This window comes from Serinus canaria, chromosome 2 (genome assembly GCF_022539315.1).
Source record: "Serinus canaria isolate serCan28SL12 chromosome 2, serCan2020, whole genome shotgun sequence".
NCBI classification, from domain to species: Eukaryota; Metazoa; Chordata; class Aves; order Passeriformes; family Fringillidae; genus Serinus; species Serinus canaria.
Genome location: NC_066315.1, coordinates 49,717,719 through 49,739,332, shown reverse-complemented (window position 1 = coordinate 49,739,332; position 21,614 = coordinate 49,717,719). Strand labels below are relative to the sequence as shown.

General features: G+C 37.8%; 1 protein-coding gene across 1 annotated transcript in view; it reads left to right on the top strand.

The window, feature by feature from the left end:
• The window catches only part of PDE1C (phosphodiesterase 1C), a 196,977-nt gene that overhangs the window by 149,616 nt on the left and 25,747 nt on the right, over positions 1-21,614 (top strand). Inside the window, 5 exon segments of the mRNA XM_050971009.1 lie at positions 4,835-4,916; positions 10,670-10,790; positions 11,958-12,133; positions 15,376-15,672; positions 18,975-19,058. Of these exon segments, the coding sequence (XP_050826966.1) occupies positions 4,835-4,916; positions 10,670-10,790; positions 11,958-12,133; positions 15,376-15,672; positions 18,975-19,058 (760 nt within the window).

Genomic DNA, 21,614 nt, shown 5'->3' with positions numbered 1-21,614 from the left:
TGTACTGGAAGTTACAGTGAGCCTGACTGGAAACAAAAGGCAGAAATACCACATTCTGATTGGCTCAGAGGCCCTGAGTGTCCTTGGCATAGATTAACTCAGGAGAGCATATTTCAAGAACCCAAGAGAGCATTGTTGGGCTTTGGGGATAGCTGCTGTGGAGACAGAGGAAGTTAGACAGCTGAACACCTTGCCTGGTCTCTCAGAGGACCCTTCTGCTGTGGGACTGCAGAGGGTCAAAGAACAACAGGTACTGATCAGTACCACAGCAGTGCATTGTTAACAACACTGCACCAACTGGGACTCCGTGAGCCTCATCCATGAGATGATTCATGAACTGGAGAGGCGGGGAGTGGTCAGCAAGATTCACTCACCCTTTAATAGCCCCATACGGCCAGTGCATAAGTCCAGTGGAGACTGACAGTGGACTGTTGTATCCTGAACAAAGCACTGAGAGCTGCTGTGATGGATATGTTGGAATTCAAGGATGATCTGGAGTCCAAGACAGCAAGATGGTGCCACCATGTACATTGCTTTGTCAAGAGAATGCAGGCCACAGTTTGCTTTTACCTGGAGGGGTGTCCCCTATACCTGAAACTGATGGCCTCAGGAGTGGAAGCACAGCCAGCCCCACTATTTGCCATGGATTGATTTAGACTAAACTTCAAGAGGGTGGGGCTCCAGAACATTTGCAACGTGTTGATGACATTATTGTATGGTGCAACACAACAGAGAGAGAGAGTTTTTTGGAAAAAGGAATATAATCCTCATCCTCCTGAAGGTCAATTTTGCCATAAAGCAAAGTCAAGGGACCTACCCAGGAACATCAGGTTTTAGGAGTAAAATAGCAAGATGGATATAATCAGATTCCAGTGGATATGGTCAAAAACATAGCAGCTATGTCCCCACCAGCCAGCAAGAAGGAAACGCAAGCTTTCCTTAGTACTGTGAGTTTTAGAAGGATGCATATTCCAGATTACTATCAGATTGTAAACCCTCTCTAACAAATGACCCAGAAGAAGAAATATTTTAAGTGGGGTCCTGAACAGCAACAAGATTTGTAACAAATTAAACAGGAGATTCCTTGGGAGCAATGGGCCCAGTTAGGACAGGACAAAATATGAAAAATATGCTGTACACTGCAACCAGGGAGCATGATCCTTCCTGGAATCTCTGGCTAGAGGTACCTTGGGAGACTTGAAGAAAACCCCTGTGATTCTGGAGTCTGGAATACAAAGGATATGAGGCCTGTTACACCCCAACTGAAAAAGAGGTACTGGCAGTTTATGAAGAAGGAGTTCTAACTGCTTCAGAAGTGATTGTCACTGAAGTACAACTCTTCGTGGCATCCTTATAGTCTGTTTTAGGCTGGATGTTTAAAAGGAAAGTCCTCTTCACACATTCAGATTCATGCTAAGTGATCTGTGCTGATCACTCAGAAAGCTCAAATAGAAACCCCTAATTACCCAGGGATATTGGCCTGAAGGCAAAAATTTTAGACTATCATCATCATTGGAGGAGGAAAATATGACAAGTGCTGAGGAGCTCCCACCATATATAATCAACTACCAGAAAATGAAAAGTGATATGCACTCTTTACTGATGGTTCTGCTGTATTGTAGGAATATATTGAAAATCAAAAGCTATTGTATGGAGTTCTATGGGATTAGTTGCAGCAATTAGACAAAGTGGATCTAGGCTGCAGAGTTGTAAGATGTCCAGCTGGTTTAAATTTTTCTGAATGAGAGAAATGGCCAGTGCTCTACTGCTATGGTGATTTATGGATGGTAACAAATGCTCTGTGGTTGTGGTCCACAGACAAATGGAAAAAGATCACTTGGCTGTGTGGAGTAAACCCATCTGGACTGCTGGAATGTGTCAAGACACTGCTGCCTGGCTTGTAAAACTAAGTCATGGAGATGCAAGTGTACCCAAGAATCGGGCTACTGAAGAGCAATACAACAATGGATGGGTGGATTGAGCTGCCAAGATTAGAGTGTCTCAGGTGGATCTGGACTGGCAGAATAAGGGTGAATTATTTCTGGGTCAATGGGCCCATGATGCCTCAGATCATAAAGGAAGAGATGCAACTTGTAACTGAGGGTGGATTTAGACATGGATCCGTTCTCTTGGATTATCCACAACTGTGAAATATGCACTGCAGTCAAGGAGGCCAAGTGCGTAAAGCCTCTGTGGTATGGGGGACAATGGTTGAAATATAAATATGGGGAGGCCAGGGAGATTGTTTACAATACACTCTCTCAAACCCACCAAGTAGTATGTACTTACAGTAGTGGAAACAACCACTGGAGATGTGCTCACTGCCTGTAATTCCATCCTGGGCCTTGAAGAACAAGTTCTGTGGCAACATTCTAGCTAGCCATTAGGGAGATGCTCAAACAGCTTAGAAACCAAGTGTCTCTCTGACCAGTCACAAAGGCAGGCAAGGGTTCTTTCCAAGATAATTAGCCACTGTGGTTTTTTAAAGGTCTAAGGAGTAAGAGAAGAATTATGAGCTGGCATTGAGAGATTTTTTTTCTGAGTGACACAGCTGACGCAGTAAAGGAATGTTACTTAGAAATATTTCTGGGTTTAGTTTGTGTTTTACCCTGATATTTGTATATCAGGTTCCTAACATAAATCAGAATTGTTCTAAAATAGAAGGATACTATTGCTTGTTGTTCCACACAAAATCCTAACAGAAAAAATGCACCCCTTTATGCACGTTATATTAACAAAAATAAGAATTCAGCTCTTATATCCACACAAGCTTTTCTCTGTGTATGTTTCCTGAATATTTTAGCTTCTATTTGACATTAGTCAGAACACTGGCAAGAAGTTCAGCACAATTATAATGACTTGCTAATTTAAGTTAATTATTTTACAGTTTATTTTACAGGCTATTTAAATTTGAATGCTCTGTGGAGTACTGCAGCTGTGTCATCCTATACATATCTTCTCAACATAAAACAATGTTATGGAGTGACTGAATTAAATTAATGGGCCTTTTGGACTGTGTGACTTGAAAAACTGGAAAACTGGGATATATGGGGTTATAACACTTGATCTTCTACCATCTTGTGATTCTAGAAAAGGACTTTCACTTCTAAGGGCTGGTAGGCATGTTTGGATTTAGTGTTAATTACATTTTGTGTGGTTAAAATGTAAATGTAATCTAAAGGTAATGTGACATGTTGTATTCACAGCATCACAGAATATCAGGTTGGAAGGAAGCTGAAGGATCATCTGGTCCAACCTTTCGTGGAAAAAGCATAGCCTAGATAAGATGATCCAGCACCCTATCCAGCTGAATCTTCAGAGTGTCCAATGCTGGAGAATCCACCGCTCCCCTGAGGAGATCATTTTAGTGGCTGATCTCATTGTGAAAATTTTTTGTCCTTTGTCTAATCAGAATCTCTTCAGGAGTAACTTGTATCCATTACCCCATATCTTTCCATCTGCCTTCTTGTAAAGTGGGGGTCTCCATTTTCTTTGTAGCCACCCTTTAAATACTGGAATCTGGTGAAAAAGTCTCTTTTAAGTTTTCTTTTCTCAAGGCTTAACAATGCAGTTCTCTTAGCCCTTTCTTACATGACAGGCTTCCCAGTTGCTTCATCATCTCTGTAGCCGTTCTCTTGACCCTCTCCAGCTATCCACTTATTTTTTTGCATGGGAGGACCAAAACTGAACACTGTGGCCTGGCAGGTGCTGACTAGAGTGGAATAATGATTTCATTATCTCTGCTGGTGATGCCATTGTTGATGCAGCCCAAAATTCTGTTGTTTTCTTCACCAGAGCACCACAGAGTTCCCTCGTATTAGATTGTAGTCCAACAGGACCCTCCAGTCCTTTTCCACAGAGCTGCTCCCCAGCTGGGTTGTTCCCAGCCTGTGTTGTGGTCCTGGATTACATTTTCCCAGGGGTATCACCTTTGTTGAACTTCATAAGGTTCTTGTAAGGCCACTCTTCCAGCCTATCCAGGTCTACCTGCAGGATGACTCTCTCTTTAGAAGTGTTCCGTTTTCCACTTGGTTTGGTACCATCAGCAAACTTCAGCAGGATACACTTGATCCCAACATCCAGATCCACTTGAAAAGATATTAAACAGCACTGGGTCCAGTATTGAATGCTGGAATATCCCACTTGTGACAGATTGCTAGTTTGAAAAACGCTACTTACCACAACTTGCTGACAGGCTAGGACCTGTCAGCCAGTCCCCCACCTGCTGCATGGACCACTTGTATATACTATAAAGCTTCAGTGTCTTTAGGAGGAGGCTATTGGAAACCATATAAAAAGTCTTGGAGATATCCAGGTAGACAATGTCCACAGCTTGTCCCAACATCAACCAAGCAGGCTACTTTCTCATAGAAAACTGTTAGTGTTTCCTTTGGAAAAAATTACTAATCTTCATCCAGCGAGTCTTATCTAAAAACTGTACAAAGACCTGCAAGCCCTGAAAAATTAGTCCTGACACTGATGTTTGCTCATGAAAGATTTGCTCTGAGAAGTGAGCTCTCTAGAGAACTGCAGTGAGAAGCATTCTTGTGCTCAAGGGGCTTTTAGTTGGTGCATAGAAGTACTAAGCAAGAAGGGAAAGTTCTAATGAAAAATCACTGGAATCCAGATGCTTAATTCACTAAGTTCTCCTTGGACTATAACTTTTCCATTGAGACTCAAATTCTCCACAACTTATGTTAAAAAACCCAATCTAAACAAAGTCCAAACCTAATTAAAGAAAGTAAAATGAGAGGCTTTTACAGTCATGACATAATATATGAAAAGTGCAATGTATCTTGTCTTTTTAAAATTTCTTCTCAATTTTTTTCTCCAGGGCAACAAGGAAGCAGAACTAGGGCTGCCCTTCTCTCCTCTGTGTGATCGGACATCTACTATGGTTGCTCAGTCTCAAATAGGTATGTCCCTTTTGGTGCGTGCGAGGTAGCATCTTAAAAGAAAAAATTAATCTTCTCAATATTATTAAGATCCTAGTGATATAATTTGGAATTGTGTTAAAAGAGGAAATAAGGCACAATGGCATTATTTTCCCCAGAACAACAATTCAAAGAGGAGCCATTAAATTTATTTATTCCAATACAGTAACCAAATTACCTCTGATGTGTTTGCAGAAATAACTACAGTACCTAGTTATGACACTTATTCCATGGATTTGTGATTTGTGAAGACAGGGCACACATGAGAATATCATGTGAATGAATTTCGTTGGCGTATATGAAAATGTATTGTCAGTTCCTTTGATGACCTGGACAAAATATTTTATTCTTTTCACCCCTTCCCTCTTGATGCTTTACACAAACCATTATTTTTCACTGAAGCCAAGCAACTAGCAAATCTTCTTCTGTGCCACCAATTCAGAAGAAGAGATCTTTTTACAGACTCACTAACAGCATTTTCTCTACCTCTCCTTCAGTTGCTGAGTGAAAACGTAGGGGAAGCATGAGGCAATAAGCCTCACATTTAGTGAAAGAACAAGAAGGGCTAAGTGAAGTAAAACTATTTAGGGGCTTTGGAACAATGAAGAGAACATGGGAAAGTGGATTTGTGGGTGGATTTTATACCGTCGAAGTAAGTGAAGTAAATAGAAGAACATGTTCTAGCCTCAAGTGGAGAATAGGTGGCCAAATGAAAAGAAAAACGAAAGATAACATGGACAGTAAAATCGAGAGAACTGAAAGAAACAGAAAGACAGAAAACATATTAAAGAAAGCAAAGAAAAATTTAAAGCGAGAAATTTCTCTCAAATAATGAAACGAAGATTTCCCTGAATCTAGGAAACTAGAAATTCATATCTTTAGCTAAGAGCTATTTCTGTTTAAAATTATTTCCTTGCTCCTGGTAAGCAAGCCATTATCTCAGAGACAGCATCCCAGATTTTTCTGGCTTTGGAAATTTAGACAATTCACCTAAGAATCTGAGTTTGAAAAGCCATATATAAGCCTGGCCTGGTTACCAGGCTTGTAGCATTTACTCCTCTGGAACAATAAACTGTGTGTTCTGCCAGTAGCTTGGTGGAGGAAAGCAGCAACAAACTTGAAGTGCTACAGACTCACCTAAAACTCATATTGAAGACTCCTGGACATAGGCTTATTGCTGTGCTGTGGGAGATATAAACTCTCCCTCTCTGTTTGCTGTGAGGGAAGGTACAGGTAGATACTTCTCTTACACATCTGTTTTATCAGCTTCCAGATATCTTCCTCACTCCTTACAGGGAGGAGGAATTTTGTCTTCTCCAGGGTCCCACTACATAGGGTTGTGTATACTTGGGAACCTGTTTTCCTGGTCCTCTCCTTTTAGGGCTCCTTTGCTCAGAAAGACCAGAAGAGGAAAGAATCTTTTGTTCTGATACCCCTTGTGTCAAGCCACTGCTAAATTATTGTTATATTAAACCACCAGAAATACAATTTACCTAGAGGCACTTGTCAATAGGCAAGGACAAGCTTATTTAGTCATATACTATTTCATTTGTGCAGTTTACTAATCCATTGACATTAATAGACTACTCTTTATTTTTGCCTTCTCCCATTATAAAATTATTAATTTCTCAGACTGCTGCACTTTTTGACAGTGTCTTTCTTTCTGTACCTTTTTGCAACCATATTTTTGTCCCTTTTTTCGTCCCTTTTGTCCCTAAATTGCAACCACCTGTTTTCTGGCTATCTGCTGAGATAAGACTTTCAAAGTTGTAGGCTAGATTCTCTTCCTTTCATTTATTTATTTACCCAATTAATAGTCTCAAAAAAATGTTTCCTGGAATAGTAATTACATTTTTTTGCAGAAGTAAGTTCTTACTGAATTCCAAATTGTACTATTATATGGTTGGACTTGATGATCTTAAAGGTCCTTTCCAACCTTAGTGATTCTATGACTGCCATCTGCACCAAGCACTAAGCCATCAATTCTCACAAATTAAAACCTTTGTTCTTAATGAAATAAAATTGTGCTTTTGGTTCTATCAAGGACACAGCCTAGAAATTGTGTTCTAGTGGCTCAATTTGTAGTTGCTGGTTTGCTGCTCTAAGGTCACTGTAGATGCAAAAACAGTGGGCACACATTTTCATTAATTAAAGCTTCTCACAAACACAGATAGAAGTTTTTGGCAGTATGGTTTATGAAATTAAGAAATCCAACAGAAAAAACTCCTAAAAGGAAAGAACACGTCTCTCCTGTTGTGTCAGGTTATGAAAAACTTTTTCAGTTTAAAGTGATATATAAAAATGCCATAAATTATTGAACTTTATTTTGAAAACCTATTAATGATAACAATGATGACCAATTTATCATCCTTTTTCTTATTCAATAGAATGGGAATGACAAATATTTCTGTACCATAGGGAAGTACAAAAACTGGGAGAGAGCTTTGTTTGGAAGTCAAGCTGCTTGTTCAGAGTGGGGGAGAGAAAAATCTGCAAAGAAAGCCAGACCAAGACTTTAATATTTTCCAACAAGCATAAAACTTCTCTGGCTCAAACCCTAGGAAACTTGTGTTACTGAAAATCAGCCTTTATTGTCATTGTCCTCTTTTGCAGCTGAAAAATGCAAGAGTATGATTTTATTTTTGTCCTTTTATTGTCAAGAAACAAAAATGCACTTTCAGAAAATAGTGGATGAAGGCTGATGAGTGCATGCTGCTGATTTTTTGATTTAGAGTGAACTTTAGAGAAACTGTCCTCTACCCACTTTTTTCAATGTTGATGTTCACAGGTATAATGAATGAACACTAGGCATATGCCTGGAATTCACTCTTAGCATGCAGCATTAAGTGGTAAAATCATCTTAGTCTCTAGCATACAGAAGTGTTTATCATGCTTATTCAGTTGAAGGAGAAAAAAAGGATGATAAACTGGTCATTACCATTAATAGGTTTTAAAACTCAGGCTCATTTGATATTCAGGATTTTAAGTAGCAAACTAAATCACTGTATTTAAATCTCAGTATCTTCAGGTAAAGAGGAAGAGAAAACAAGGGGAGTGAGGCATGTGGGAATATGGCAAAAGTTACATAATTTTTAACAAAGTCTTATTTTTTTTTCTACAGTAGCAGATTATGATTCCAACTTTATTATAATCCCTGTTTTAGGATAACAGTAGAGTACCTTATTAATGTTACAAGTAATTGAGGAAAAAATGCCACTTACCAAAGAAAAGTTATCCTATGTATTTGAGTTTGTTTACCTGTGGTCCCTTTTGGCACTTCTGCTCATCTTTGTTGATGAGATGCAAGACCTCTCACAGGGAAAACTTGATTCTTAAACACAACTCTTTAATGTGTTTATGTGTAACTGTTCAGTATCTCACGAAACAGATCCCACCATACTGCTGCTGAAGTTAGTGACACATTCTTCTGTCTGGTATCAGAGATTTGCATGTCTCAAGGTTGTTAGTGGTGAAGGAGCAAATGGCAGTGGTAGTACATGCTGAGCAGAATGACAAGATACTATGACTTGGGTTTCTTTGGTAGGTAGGTAAATAAGTTTTTGAGTGAAGGACAATAGAAGAGACATATAGACAGCCAGACACACAAATTTGTAAATCAAGTTCTTATTATCCTTAGGATTCCTGTTAACATCCTGTTCCTGCTTAACACTATTCTAAGTTGGTAAAATTTTCAGTGCTTAAAAAAATTACAATTATTTTGCTGGGACTATCTGCTTTGTGGTCTGGCATACAATTTCTGGCTCAAGCTTTATACTGCATGCATTTCTGATTAACTCCCTGGGAAATCTTTTTTTCCTAAATTTTATAGATAAGACTGATGCATTGTTATGGAGGCACATGATTCATGTGTTCAGATAAGACGGCATGTGTCCCCAGATTTACAGACTATAACTTAAAAGTAATATTTTTTATTTGATTGTCATGAAAATACACCTAATAATCCATCCTTTTCAAAATTTAGCAAAAAGATGGGGAGGGAAATGGAACTAGGAGGATGCTCAACTGCCTTGCACTCAAGATGTGGATTGAAGCATGAATTCAGGTGCCTGAACCACATGATCACTTCTTCTTTTGTTGTTCATATTATTATCAAGAATCACCAGGAGCATAGAAACATATCATGACCTGCCCAGAAAAATTAAAATATTGTTAATAAAAAATAATTATTAATAATTTAAAAAAATCTAAAATTTGGAATAGTGGGGATTTGTAACAGTAGTAATTGTAACCTGAATTCCAATGTGCCTTAGGAGGGATCAAGGACTTTGTTGTTTTCTTGGGTACCTGCAGCACAAAGTAATTTCATAAAGGAAGTGCTAAAAGAATTAGGGAAATATGTAAGCTACTCACTTCCACATTTTATTCATGTATCTTGGGTTGTAAATGAACATGTTGCTTGGGATGTGTATTCTATTGCCATCTGTTAAAGGTGGAGCAGTTATCTTCTGTCAATTGGGCCACCTGTTAAAACCAGGGGGTGCAGTTTTCTTTATCTCTTCCACACCCAATCCTCCCTCCAGAAAATATCTTCTGTTAATGGACCATTGAGTCTTACTGCATGACTGAAAAAATTACATCATCCCATTGTGAAACACTCCACCCAGGGGGAGGAGCCAAGCAGTCCTACCTGGATATAATCTGAGATTTGGAACACCACAGTCAGCCTTTTCCACTGGATTCCCAGAGAAAGACCAGGCCCATCTTCACCACCTCTGGATCTTCAGAAGAAAACCACATCCTTCTACAGGATCACTGCTTTCAACAGAACCACATCTATCACTCCAGGAGGACTGCAGCCTCCATTTAATCAGACTACTACCAGTACCCTGACAGTGAGTCAGGTCGTATTCTGACTCCGTCAGTATTGTTTTGTATTAGTGCATTTTTATTTCACTTTTATTTTTTTCCTAATAAAGAACTGTTATTCCTACTCCCATATCTTTCCCCAAGAGCCCCCAGTTTCAAAATTATAATAATTCAGAGGGAGGGGGTTTACATTCTTTATTTCAAGGGAGCCTCCTGCTTTCATTAGCCAACACCTGTCTTTTCAAACCAAGACATCATGCAATTCAGATTTTCCTTCATCTCATAACCTTATGTCCACAGAGCTCTTCAGTCTGCATTTACCATCATTCAGATCAGACCCATATTCATTTATGTCAAACTATATATCCAAGTAGAAAATATTTTGGTCTTTATTTTTTCCCTTTTCTTTTTTTATTATTAAATTTTTGGGGAAAAGCATCTATATCTCTTTTATCATCAACAAGAAAAAACTGGCCAAGCACTGAGGAGAGAGAATTCACAGCAACAATGTTGTCAGTAAGGGAAGTTCAAGGTTACTGGTATTATTGCTGTTTCTTCTTTGAGAGAGTTCTTCTTTGAAGGTGAACTTTAAGTTTTATTGAAATATACTAGGAATTTTACTTCAATATCACACTACTCCTCTCATAAAAAAGTCTTGATGAGTTTATGTTCTGATTTGCCAGATTTTCTTTCCAATGTCTAAATAGGTTCCTATCATTGTATATTGAGGGTCTTGGGTCAGGGATTAATGTATAATTCAGTTTTCTCTTTCTAGTATTTGCCTGTCCTTCTTTCAAAGTATAATTTTTTTACAGTCATTTACAGTGTGGCCATCTGTATTCACTGAAGCAGGGACTCCATATAAATCTTCCTCTTGCCTGCTTGACTCTGCTTGTGTTTCTGCTCAGGTTTCATTGATTTCATTGTGGAACCCACCTTTACTGTGCTGACTGACATGACAGAGAAAATTGTGACTCCACTAATTGATGAAGCTTCCCTCTCTGGCATGCCTGGATTTAGGCGTTCCAGGTGAATAACTTTGCAACCTATTCCTTCACTCTATGAAGGAATTGCCATTGCAATCAGCTGCCCTGATTTCCCCTCTCTTCAGTGTATGTCTTACTTGTGGCTTAAAGGCCCATATCTGCATTGTCAATGCTGCAGCTCACCTTGTGAGGTGACTTTGTACAGGGAAAGCACAGTCTGGAGGAGGTCTAAGAGGGAGAAGGGTGGCATCAGCCTGAGTCATACCTTCTAAGCCATGGAGAACAAACGGCTGTAGCCATGCAATCAGATACACTTTCAGCGCTCTCTTAGTCACTTTCAGAGAGAATGTAATGAGAGTAATTGGGAGGCACTTGTTTCTCCACGCCTAGAAGTATGAATGGGATTGAAACAGAAATGATAGCTGGAAAGAATAAGCACACTTTTGTGACAGTATTTAGGGTTATGCAAATGTGCAAAGAATCACCACAATTCACCTGGAGTTTAGGTGTAGGAAGTCTTGGACCATTCAGCCTGCACTGCTGTTTTAGAGATACTGGTCTTTTAGTAGTTTAGTTGACAAAGCATATCTTGGAATTCAAATGCCACGTGGCTAGTGATCCCTAGAGTAGGGCTATCAAGTCAGGATTCGCTCTCCCAGGTGACTTCTTTGCTCTTGGGCAAACAACGACCAAACACTAATATCTTTCTATGTCAGTAATCTTGCTGCCTTTGTTAAAATGTTCACAATAAAGCATTAAAAGTGAACTGTAGGATCTATAACAGAAATTAATACCTAAGCTTCAGGTGAGGTCCCCAAGCCCTTGACAGAGATTGATCTGTGCCTAATATCTGCCATTGGTGAAATATAGGAGACTCCTTCTGTGACATATTTGATTTCTAGAATTGGCTAACTCTCCACTAATATTTAGAGACTGGAGACACACAAAAAAAAAGTAGTTATAGCACTTAGTGAGAATGAATGCCAAAAAATAAGATGGGGAAAAGCAGACCTTTATTTCTAATACTGGCTCAGGTTGTACTCTTTGCTTTAATGTTGGTTGGCCTGGGGTGGGAGAGATGGGAAGGATAAGGGATTCAAGCTTAGTTTTTCCAGGGTAACTCTGTTATCTGACTTTCAAGAATTATTTTTTCTTAGCTGTATTTGGGTGTATGGGATGCTGATTTTTTCTTTGTTATACTGTGTCCTAGTTTGAATAGCATTAGAACCTCTGAAGTAAAAAGATCAAGTGTCAAGAGCACTGGGTCCGAAGGAAGTGCCTCACTCAACTGCTCCATACTCACTGTGGACTTCAAATGTTTTAAAACCACCTGGACTGAGGTGGTACAGCAGAACAGGGAGAAATAGAAAGCACAAGCCACCAAAGGTAGCAGCCAGACTTCTTAGTGAAAGAATAAAATTCTGTTGACCTCTTTTTCCTCAAACTCACCTTCAGTCTAACAATTCTCCAACTGTTAGTTTGAAAGAATCCACCTATTGAGTTCAATAACCCACTCTGAATTCAGAAAGATAGGAACATTGTGACTCATCTGTGCCTTATATTCTTCTTATGCTGTGTAAGTGTACCTAACAAAGAGAATGTGAACAATGGGAAGAGAAAAAAATTAAAAGGGAATTCCCCTAAACTCACAGATCAGACTCGGTGCAAAAGTATTGGAATGGTATTTGTAAATATAGATTTATCTACATTTATAGATAAATGTAGATAAATATAAAAGATAAAAATAGATAAATATTTTTACATATTTATTCATCGTTCAGGTTGAAAGGGAGTGGTACTTTTAGAGATGGATGGTAGTTGGGGGATAGTTCAGAGGAGAAGGACAGAATATTCTCTATTCACAGCTGGTTCATATTGCTGGTGATAGCTTGGAAAATTAATTAGGAAGTAAGCTGAAACTTACTGTGTGATGTCATTGGTCTGGGAAGGACTGCTAACATTTCAGAAGAATATGAGGGCTGTATTGGTTGAAGGTTGACCAAGGTTCAATACTGCCATGAAACTGAAAAACATCCTGAACAACATCCCAACACCACTGAAAAAAACCAACAAAGCAAAGCAACACTCCCCCCATACACATACTATAAAACTCCTCAAAAGACTTTGCTACTAAGACCCCTTTGTCATTCTTCTCATCTTTTCAGCAGTGACAAGGCCCTCAGTATTATTCTGTGTTCAGTTTTGGCCACTGCAGTTGAAAAAACATATGAACCAGTTGTAGACAATGCAGAGTGCAGCAATGAAAATTATGCTAACTTGTTTATAGCTAAGAAAGTGTATAGCTGAAAATAGTTTTTTGAAGACTACTGCAGCTGCAAAATAAGGAAACTACTTTTTATTCAAATATCCTGGACCATTAAGAGGAGAAACAAGTGGCAAGTTATTATAGACATTATTATAATGTCTAATAAGTTAGACAGTAGCAAATCTCTATTATTAGAGTTCTTTTGGAAATACTGAGAGCCATCTTTTAAGAATTATTTAGGTATAATTTTACCGCAGCTCAAGGGTATGAATGATTGCACAATCCTAGAGCCCTTAAGTGATTTAGACCAGATTTGGAGCAAAAAAAGTAGGAATATGTCACTGTTTTTTCTTTTTTCCATGAAACTGTGATACAGTTTTTCTCTGATCTGAATGTCATTGCTCAATCCCTTATTTAATGGAGTCGGTTTATTTCATATAAATGGAAGGAGTTTGATTTTAATGTAATATGTGACTGTGACTTTAGGGATTTGGCACAGTTCTCCAAAGTGCCAGAACAGATTTTTCCTCTCCAGCTGAAAGACCTGTCTAAAGATTCAGGAAATCATGTATTATTCAAAACAAGTTTTCCTTTGTGATTAAAACTTGCCATTAAGGAAAAACACTTTATAGGCATTCCACGAAGATGAAAACAAAAGCATAATTCAAAATCTATTTCCCAAGGAATTTTTTTTTTGATTGGTTGGTTTTGGTGCTTTTGTGTGTGTGGGGTTTTTTTTTTTTGTTTTTTGTTTTTTTTTTTCTGGTGTGTGGTTTTTTTGGTTTTTTTTTTTTTTTTCTTGTTATTGTTTTGTTGTGGGTTTTTTGTTTGGTTGTTTTTGTTTGTTTTTTTTTGTTTTATTTAATATCTAGCAGCTTCCTATAGACCAAATTAAACCTAACAAAAACCACAAAGCATGTAACATGTTCAGTGTCGTGCGATATAAGAGTGATGAATGAATGAAGTTACAATACAGGTAACTAGCTTTAAGAATTTAATTTCACCATGTACCATATATATTTTCTTGACTAAGCATAAACTGTATAAAAATCCTATGTGCAAGACAGACCTGTGAGGGAGTTTTACATAATTTCTGTGTTTCTAGGTACATTTAGCAGTACAAGCATGCATATTTTTTTAATCCTGGAAGAGTTATACAAACATACAGCCCAGCATATCTTTGTATGGGCTAAGGACTAATTAACTGGTTTTGGACTCCAGACCACTTGCATCAGTATCCTTCCTCAAATGCTATTTTGTCTTGACTTGCAGCAAGTTTCTGCATCACCCTCCTTGTGTTGTAGCAAGGCCTACCACACATCAGGGGCTGAAACTGGTGACCCTTGACAAACTGGCGTCTTGCAGTCAAGATGCATTGGCAATAAAAACAATTATTATTAAGAGAATACAGAAACATTTACTGTTTTTTGATAGCAAATAGTAATTGGGGATCAGAAATGAAGGAACCTATTAGTGCTATTTTTGTAGCTAATACTATAATAAATTATTTGTAAAATACTGTATTTCCTTTGGTAATGGCATTGTCCCTAGAAGCCTCGGTGAGCTGTTTTTACCCTCAGTATGATATTTATAAAAAATTTCTCATACTGTGTGAGAAATTTGAGATCATTACTGATTGGTTTTTTTTTTTTTTTTTTTGCCTAAATGGTCATCATTAAAGAGCAACAAACAAAAGAACTGACAAAACAAATGCTCCAATGTACAAAGCACCATTTAGATAAAGTATTTTCTGACATTACTTTTGACAAGAGACACTTATCCAATGTTGTTGTAGCAGGCCCAATTCTCCTGAGACAAAGTTCTGTCCTGTGGTTCAGGTGCAGAATAAAGCTTTTTTTTTTCAGATCGCCAAATGAGAGGAATCCTTCTGTATGCCATGAGACCCTGAGATTAGCTCAGTTGTTTAGAGCATGAGCTTGACCTCTGTATGGCTCATTCACTTGCAAGTTGCATTCTATGGATCCCTTTAAACTCAGAATATTCTGTGAAATCTGTGAGACATCCCTACAGCCTTCAGTAGCTAGTATCTCTTTTTGCCATTCAAGAATTTTGAGTTCACCTTTTCAAGGTGAACTTTAAATGGGGAGAAAAGGACATACGCATAAAATACATTTAGGACAACCAGGGTTGTCCCCTGAAAACCAGATTTTATCAGAATATTTTGCTAAATGTTCTCTTATGTTCTTTTTCCATTGTCAGATCAGTTCCTATGTTTATCTAAGTAAATTTGTTTGCATGTGAAAAGCTGAAGTAGATTTAGATACATGAGTTGTTCTTGTCAAATTGACTGACAGTTGTGACTTCTTTCCTTGCTTGGCTTCTCTCTTTGCTGAGGATGCAGAAGAAAAGGCTAAGAGAGAAGCAGAGGAAAATGCTTATCAGGGAACAGATGAAAAGGAAAGAGATGAACAGGATGGGAAGCCAGGTGAAGATGTCACAGAAGCAAAGACAAAAAAGAGCAAAGAACCAAATCCTGGGGAAAGCAAAAAGACAGAGTCCAGTAAGAATCCTGTAAATGGGACTTGGCAAAGTGGTATGAGCAAACATGAAGCCTATCAAAGGAAAAACACAGCTAGGACAGATAAGAAAATGGATCTTCATCATACTGTGGGAGAAGAGAAACAGCATGTTCAGAATGGTGAGTTCTCTTCTTCAACTGAAACATAAATCCAGCCCTAAAACCAGTAACTCACTTTAGTGATGGGGGAACCTGATATTCTGAAAAAGCATTCCTGGGACCAGAGTCTATTCCTGAACATAGGCATTTTTCACCTATATATGGGAATCAGAAACTAAATTAAATTCCAAGTAGTGTTCTTCTGTAGATGGGGTTCACCATCCCTGCTTGGAGAAAAGGAAAAATTAGTTTTTCCATGGAACTACAGTAGCCTCTATGATACAGAGCATGGAAAGCTGAAACAAATAACCTGCTTCAATGAACATTACCAATGCTTGAGTAACAGACAGGAGAAGCCAAAGTTGGCTTCTAAACTCATTTTAAAGCCAATTAAAGGCATCTTTAAATTTTTCTTCACTGCTTTTTTAGGATTAATTTTATCTATCCTTCCTTTGTTCAGTTTATTTTTTTATAAGGACAATCACTAGCCTTTATTTCTTGAGGGTTTTTTGGACAGAAATGTTATTCCAGTTTTTTTAACTTGCTGTGGAACTGAGTTAAAATAAGAATCCCATTCTGCACCCAAAAAAAAAGGTGGAAAAAATGTTTGAAAATTCAGTTAAACATTTAAAAAACTTATTAAACCCAACAGAAGAGATCACTTGTCTCTTGGCTCTTTCCTGCACTGCTCCTGCTCCCTGGAGCCAGTATCAAAAAATAGCATTAGAGCCACATGTGTCTTGTCACAAACTTGGTTAGTATCGTGCAGTCCAAAAGCAGCAGAAAAAACACTTAGAAGCCTCCTTTTAGAAAAAGATTGAATGGGCATTTAGGCTTTGACAGTCCAGGCTCAAGCAGTGAGTTCAGGTGGCGGGAGGTGCAGAAATTCAGTTTAAAACATTCCTGATATTATTCTTAGGGTTGCTGGCCTTTCCCAGTAATTCCTTTGTAATTAAGGTTTTTTTTAGATTGGATGGGTTGTGGGATGAAAGCTGTCATTTTAATGTATGGGATTTTTCTTCAGACAGTGTTACATGTGTGAACATGAATGGGCCCGTCAGAAAGACAAAAAGATCCGCGACATATGAAATGCAAGTTAAACTGCACCAGACTTTTCTTCTGCAAACTTTTGTTTTGCATGCTTCTAGCAATATGGGAACTAAGTGTGCTCTAGTGATTTTGCTAGTACTTTTTTTGACATGTGTCTCTGCTGCAGGTGTCAAAAGTGTTCTGAAAGGAATTATAATGATATCTGAAAATTAGTGTCTTCCTCAGGAAAAGAAATTCTTCTCCTTTATTTATGGGATAAGGCCTTTATGAGAAGCAATGACTGCAGAGTCTCTGGGATGAAATCTCAACATTCATATGTCTAGATTTACCACAGCTTCCTTTATGCCTATGTTAGTATCTCATCTAATATATTTGTCTGATTATTTCTCTGCCTCTGTAATCCCTTTCAAAAAAGATCGTTACAATCATTATTCTGCTCTGCTGCTGGCAGTATGACAGGGTAGATATTACATTTTACTTAAAAGTCCTCTTTTCATAAGATTCACTGAAAGTTCAGAAATTGTGTTATCAGGTGAGTTTAAAGTCTCTCTGTCCTACTCTGCCCTGTGCTTTCTCTGAGAGATCAAACTCTGAAACAGTGCATGTGTAGACATTCAGCATTTTTTCGTGCACACACTTAGGGTCAAGCAACTTGTTCATGCAATGGTCAAAAAAGCTTTGTTAGCTCATCATTACCATCAGCTGTGGGATGGTGGAGGAAATGCAAGAATACTTTTGTATTTTGCTCTGTGCATATTAGTTTCAGTTGAAGGCTATGCCCTTTTTTTTTTTTTTAAGACCACCTTAATCAAACAGACAACTAAACTCTGTTGGATGTGCTCATAACCTCTCTGTATAAAGACCCCAAGTCAGTGGCAGTGTGATCAGCTGAGGAGGGTGCTGCTTGTCCTGTATCATCTTGCATTCATTTTTTTTCCACCCACACAGTGAGCTTAGGAAGATAAACATGAAAAAATCTGAATAAAACCTGAAGAGAACATACTTTAGTTCCATCTTGTTAAGTATTTTAGGGTTTGAAAACCATTCCTCTTTTATACTATGATGTAACTTAATCGGAGAGAGAGATTGATCCAGTACCTTCCAAGAATAATGAATATGCTAATGGTTAAGGCACATTGTGGAAGAGGGAGACCTAATTTCTCTACAATTTTTCTTTATTTTAGCTCTTCCAAAAATAAATATCCACTGCTCCTGAGTATTTGGAAGGCAGATAATATCCTCTTTAATACTTAATACCTTTAATCTTGATCCAAAGGCTGGGAAGTAGTTATAGAACCAAAAATAGTAATACAAATGGAATAAGCATCACTATAATACAGCCTCACATGTACAAAATTCTGAAGAGAGACTTTGACAGCTTTTTGTGTTGAGGTGTGCATCACAAAAGGAAAAAGACCCTTCTTGCTGTTTGGATACTGCAGTTGAAATAGCTCTGTTCTGCTACAGCTTTCCATTTAAGTTTTTATTTGACCTAGCATTCAACATTCTCATTCAATGAAGGGATGGTCTGGTAAGGTCTGATGTGCTTTGCTGTATGGCTAATAGAGGACCAAAAAAAGAGTCACTCTTGGTTGACATTCCTAGCTTCATTAAATACACCCCATCTTAAGTTGTTATTTTCATTCTGCAAGAACCATTGCTCTGCCAAAGGCCTTGATTTTTTTGTTTGCTACATAGACTCTGAAGGCAAATGTCAGTGCTAGGTATTGATCATTGCCTTCAGAGTCTATATAGCAAACAAAATTAATTGATCATATTGATCATCCCTGATACCAACACAAACGAATCATGGATAAAAGGAATCTGGTACGAGAAAATAAGGCAAAATTACATAGGCATGTTAGGGTATCTAAGATGGTTCTTTAAAACAGACACTTATGATAAAGCCTTTCAGATTCTTATTTCTTTGGAAAGCATGAATGTTTCAGACTCTGAAATGAAGCTTATGATCAAGTTGTTAACGGCCAACATACAGTCAGAGGCATTGTGAATTTGCATATTCCTTTAAAAGGTTTTGATAATTAGAAGAAATTTATAACTAGATTTTAAAACTTGCTTATCTGTAGGAGTTGAATACATTTTTTTCTGGTGCTTTGTTCTATGGAAATGTGTTAATTAAGTTTTTTTTGAACTCAGACCTTTCCTACTAAGGAACAACATCTTTGGTGTTGCAATTTCATTGAGTTACAAGCATTAAAATGCACTCTGCATGCATTAAAATGCTTATAGTGTTTCTTATTGCTTCTTTCTAGGTGAATTAAAGGAAGACAACAAATTGGATGGAAAAGATAAGTGTAGTGTGAGGGATGAATCAAAGAAAACAGATTCTAAGGACAATATTTTATTGCATTTTTGACACTCATTTTTATATACAATCTATTGTTTTCTAAACATCTCCAGTTTGTTCTAAAACAAAAAAAAAATATGTGGTAACCAGAAACAAGCTTAACAGAAACAGTCATTAGATTTGAAAAATGCCATGAAGCATTATGAGGGAAAATCATTCCTTTCACATAATGCTTAGTACTACTAAGTTCTGCTGGTAAGCCTTATCCATCAAATTTTGTGCAGAGCCTGAAAGAAAAATCCTGAATTTTTAGAATTGCTTAATAGGAAACGCAGATTTGTGAGATTCTATCCTTCTGACTTTGTTCTGGCCATATTCTTCTGTCTGTAAGAACAGGATACATTGGACACGAAGAAAGCAGACTGAAAAAAATGCTGAACAAGAGGTTCTATTAAGGATGTTATTGAAAATGGAGACTGCTGAAATAACTTTAAGCTGTAGCAATCCCAAACCATAGGATGGCTTCATGGGCATCTGGGAATAATTTCAAGTGAGTCGTAGCCTAGTGTAGAGGTCCACAGACATTTTAGCAGCCTCAGCAGTTTAGAAAAACCTCTCTAAGTTCTGCAGTGTGTTTACACTTTTGCACTTTCTCACCTGTGTACCAAAGGCCCATGAAATTGTATCTGAACCCACATGGCTTCAAAGACTATTGCAGAATTATTAGGTAGCAAAATAAATGTGAACAATTTTTTCTAGCATTTTCTTTGTGCATGTATCAGTGAAATTCACTGAAATGTAACTATTCCTAAATAAACAGGGTACAGTGCTTTGTTTTGATGGTTGAAACTATCAAAATTATTTAAATTCCTACTGCCCTAGCAAAGTGGTAAGTAGGAAGAAAATATAATACTTCAACTAAACACATAGAAAATTTCACCTAGAAGCATGTATTAATTTCAGACACATAATCATGTACTTTTTCTTAAGAGGCCCCTTAGAATTTTTTAAAAATCAGTTCTTTTAAGAGGTCATGTTACTTATATACTTGAGGTAAATGTCTGTCAGGAAAACAGTCTTGAACAAGTACCAATCACAGCTCTTACTGCAGTCATGCAGAAACTAAAATACTGAAATAACATGTGACTCTTCAGATTTTCAGGAGTATGTGCAGTTCCGTATGTAACTATCAAGACTCCAGAAAGATTAAGGCGCAGAATGACTGCTCTGCCTACTCTGACGGGTGGTGGCCAAGCAGCAGTTGTGCTGGAAGGGTGCTTTGTTGCAGGACTAGATGAATGCAGAAACACTGCGGCTTTTTTAGGATGACTCAAGAGCACCAGCTCAGCCAAGAGAGTAGATCCATGACTCTTTAACTTTGAGGAAAAGGTTACATTTGAAGGCCTTCACTCTCAAGGTCTTAGAAAGATTAGGGCCATGTATTTTTTTGAGCTTGAGGACCAAGAAATTAATGTGTCATAGTAACTTAAGACTGAAAATTGAGGATGTAAATTTGGTCTCTGCAAGTTGCTTATCTTTGGTGTTATTTATATTTGTTATCCATTGTCCTGTAGGAGATAGCTAAGTTTATCTCTTTAGGGAAAAGACTGGTACCATGGGACCAATTGATTACAGTGAATAAGCAATTCTAACCATGCAAAAACAATTTGTAGGCAGACTGCTTCTCATTCAGAAAGCGTAGAGGTAGATTATAGCTAATTATCTAAATTATAAAAATCAGAAAAAAATACTGGGAATTATGCATCTTAGAAAGAAAAACACTAGAACGGCACTTCTGCTTTGCCAAATACTGCACAACCTGTTCTATCCATTACCCAGTCCACAGCGAATCTCCTTAACAGCCATGGGAGGGGTGTGGAGAAAGGCATATTATCCATGGATAATACATAGCTGTTGGCAGACTACTAAAATGTTTACTTGAACATATGCTCTCTCTTGTGCCAATGCATGGTCTTTCACATGTTACATGCTGGAAAAAAGATTAAGGAATTAGAAAGATTGAGATTATGGCTATAATGTGCTCGCCACATGTAATTTGCTGGTGGGTGAAACTCAGCCTGGACTTTTTTCAGGGCCAAGGGTATTTGGGTTTTAAAATCTCTGTTCTGTTCTTGGGTTTTACAACCTTGGTTCAGTGTGTATCTGGGCAGTATTTGTATTAAACAGGCCCATTTGTGTATGTTTAAAATAAGACCTTTAGCTTTCTCACCACTACCCTTTTGCATCAGCTGAAGTCCTAAACCCAACTGACAACACTCTGTCCTACTGCACAGGCACCCTGCACCCAGAAAAGAAAGCTGCAGACAGTATTTTGCCTAAATCTTTGTAGGATATGTATCCAAGTTACTTTTTAAATTATATACAAAGGAAGCTATTGTAATTTCTACTTATAGGCATATATACATGCCAAAATAATTCTAATATGCTTGTCCTTCTACTACATGGGGAACCTAGTGACTAGTCTTCTTCTCATGTTAATCTGATCTTCATATTACTGTTGTGGGTTGGTTTTTGGTTTGGTTTTTTTGGTTTTTTTTTTGTTTTCTGCAGGAGATACTGCTTGTTACCCACTACTGCCCTTTTT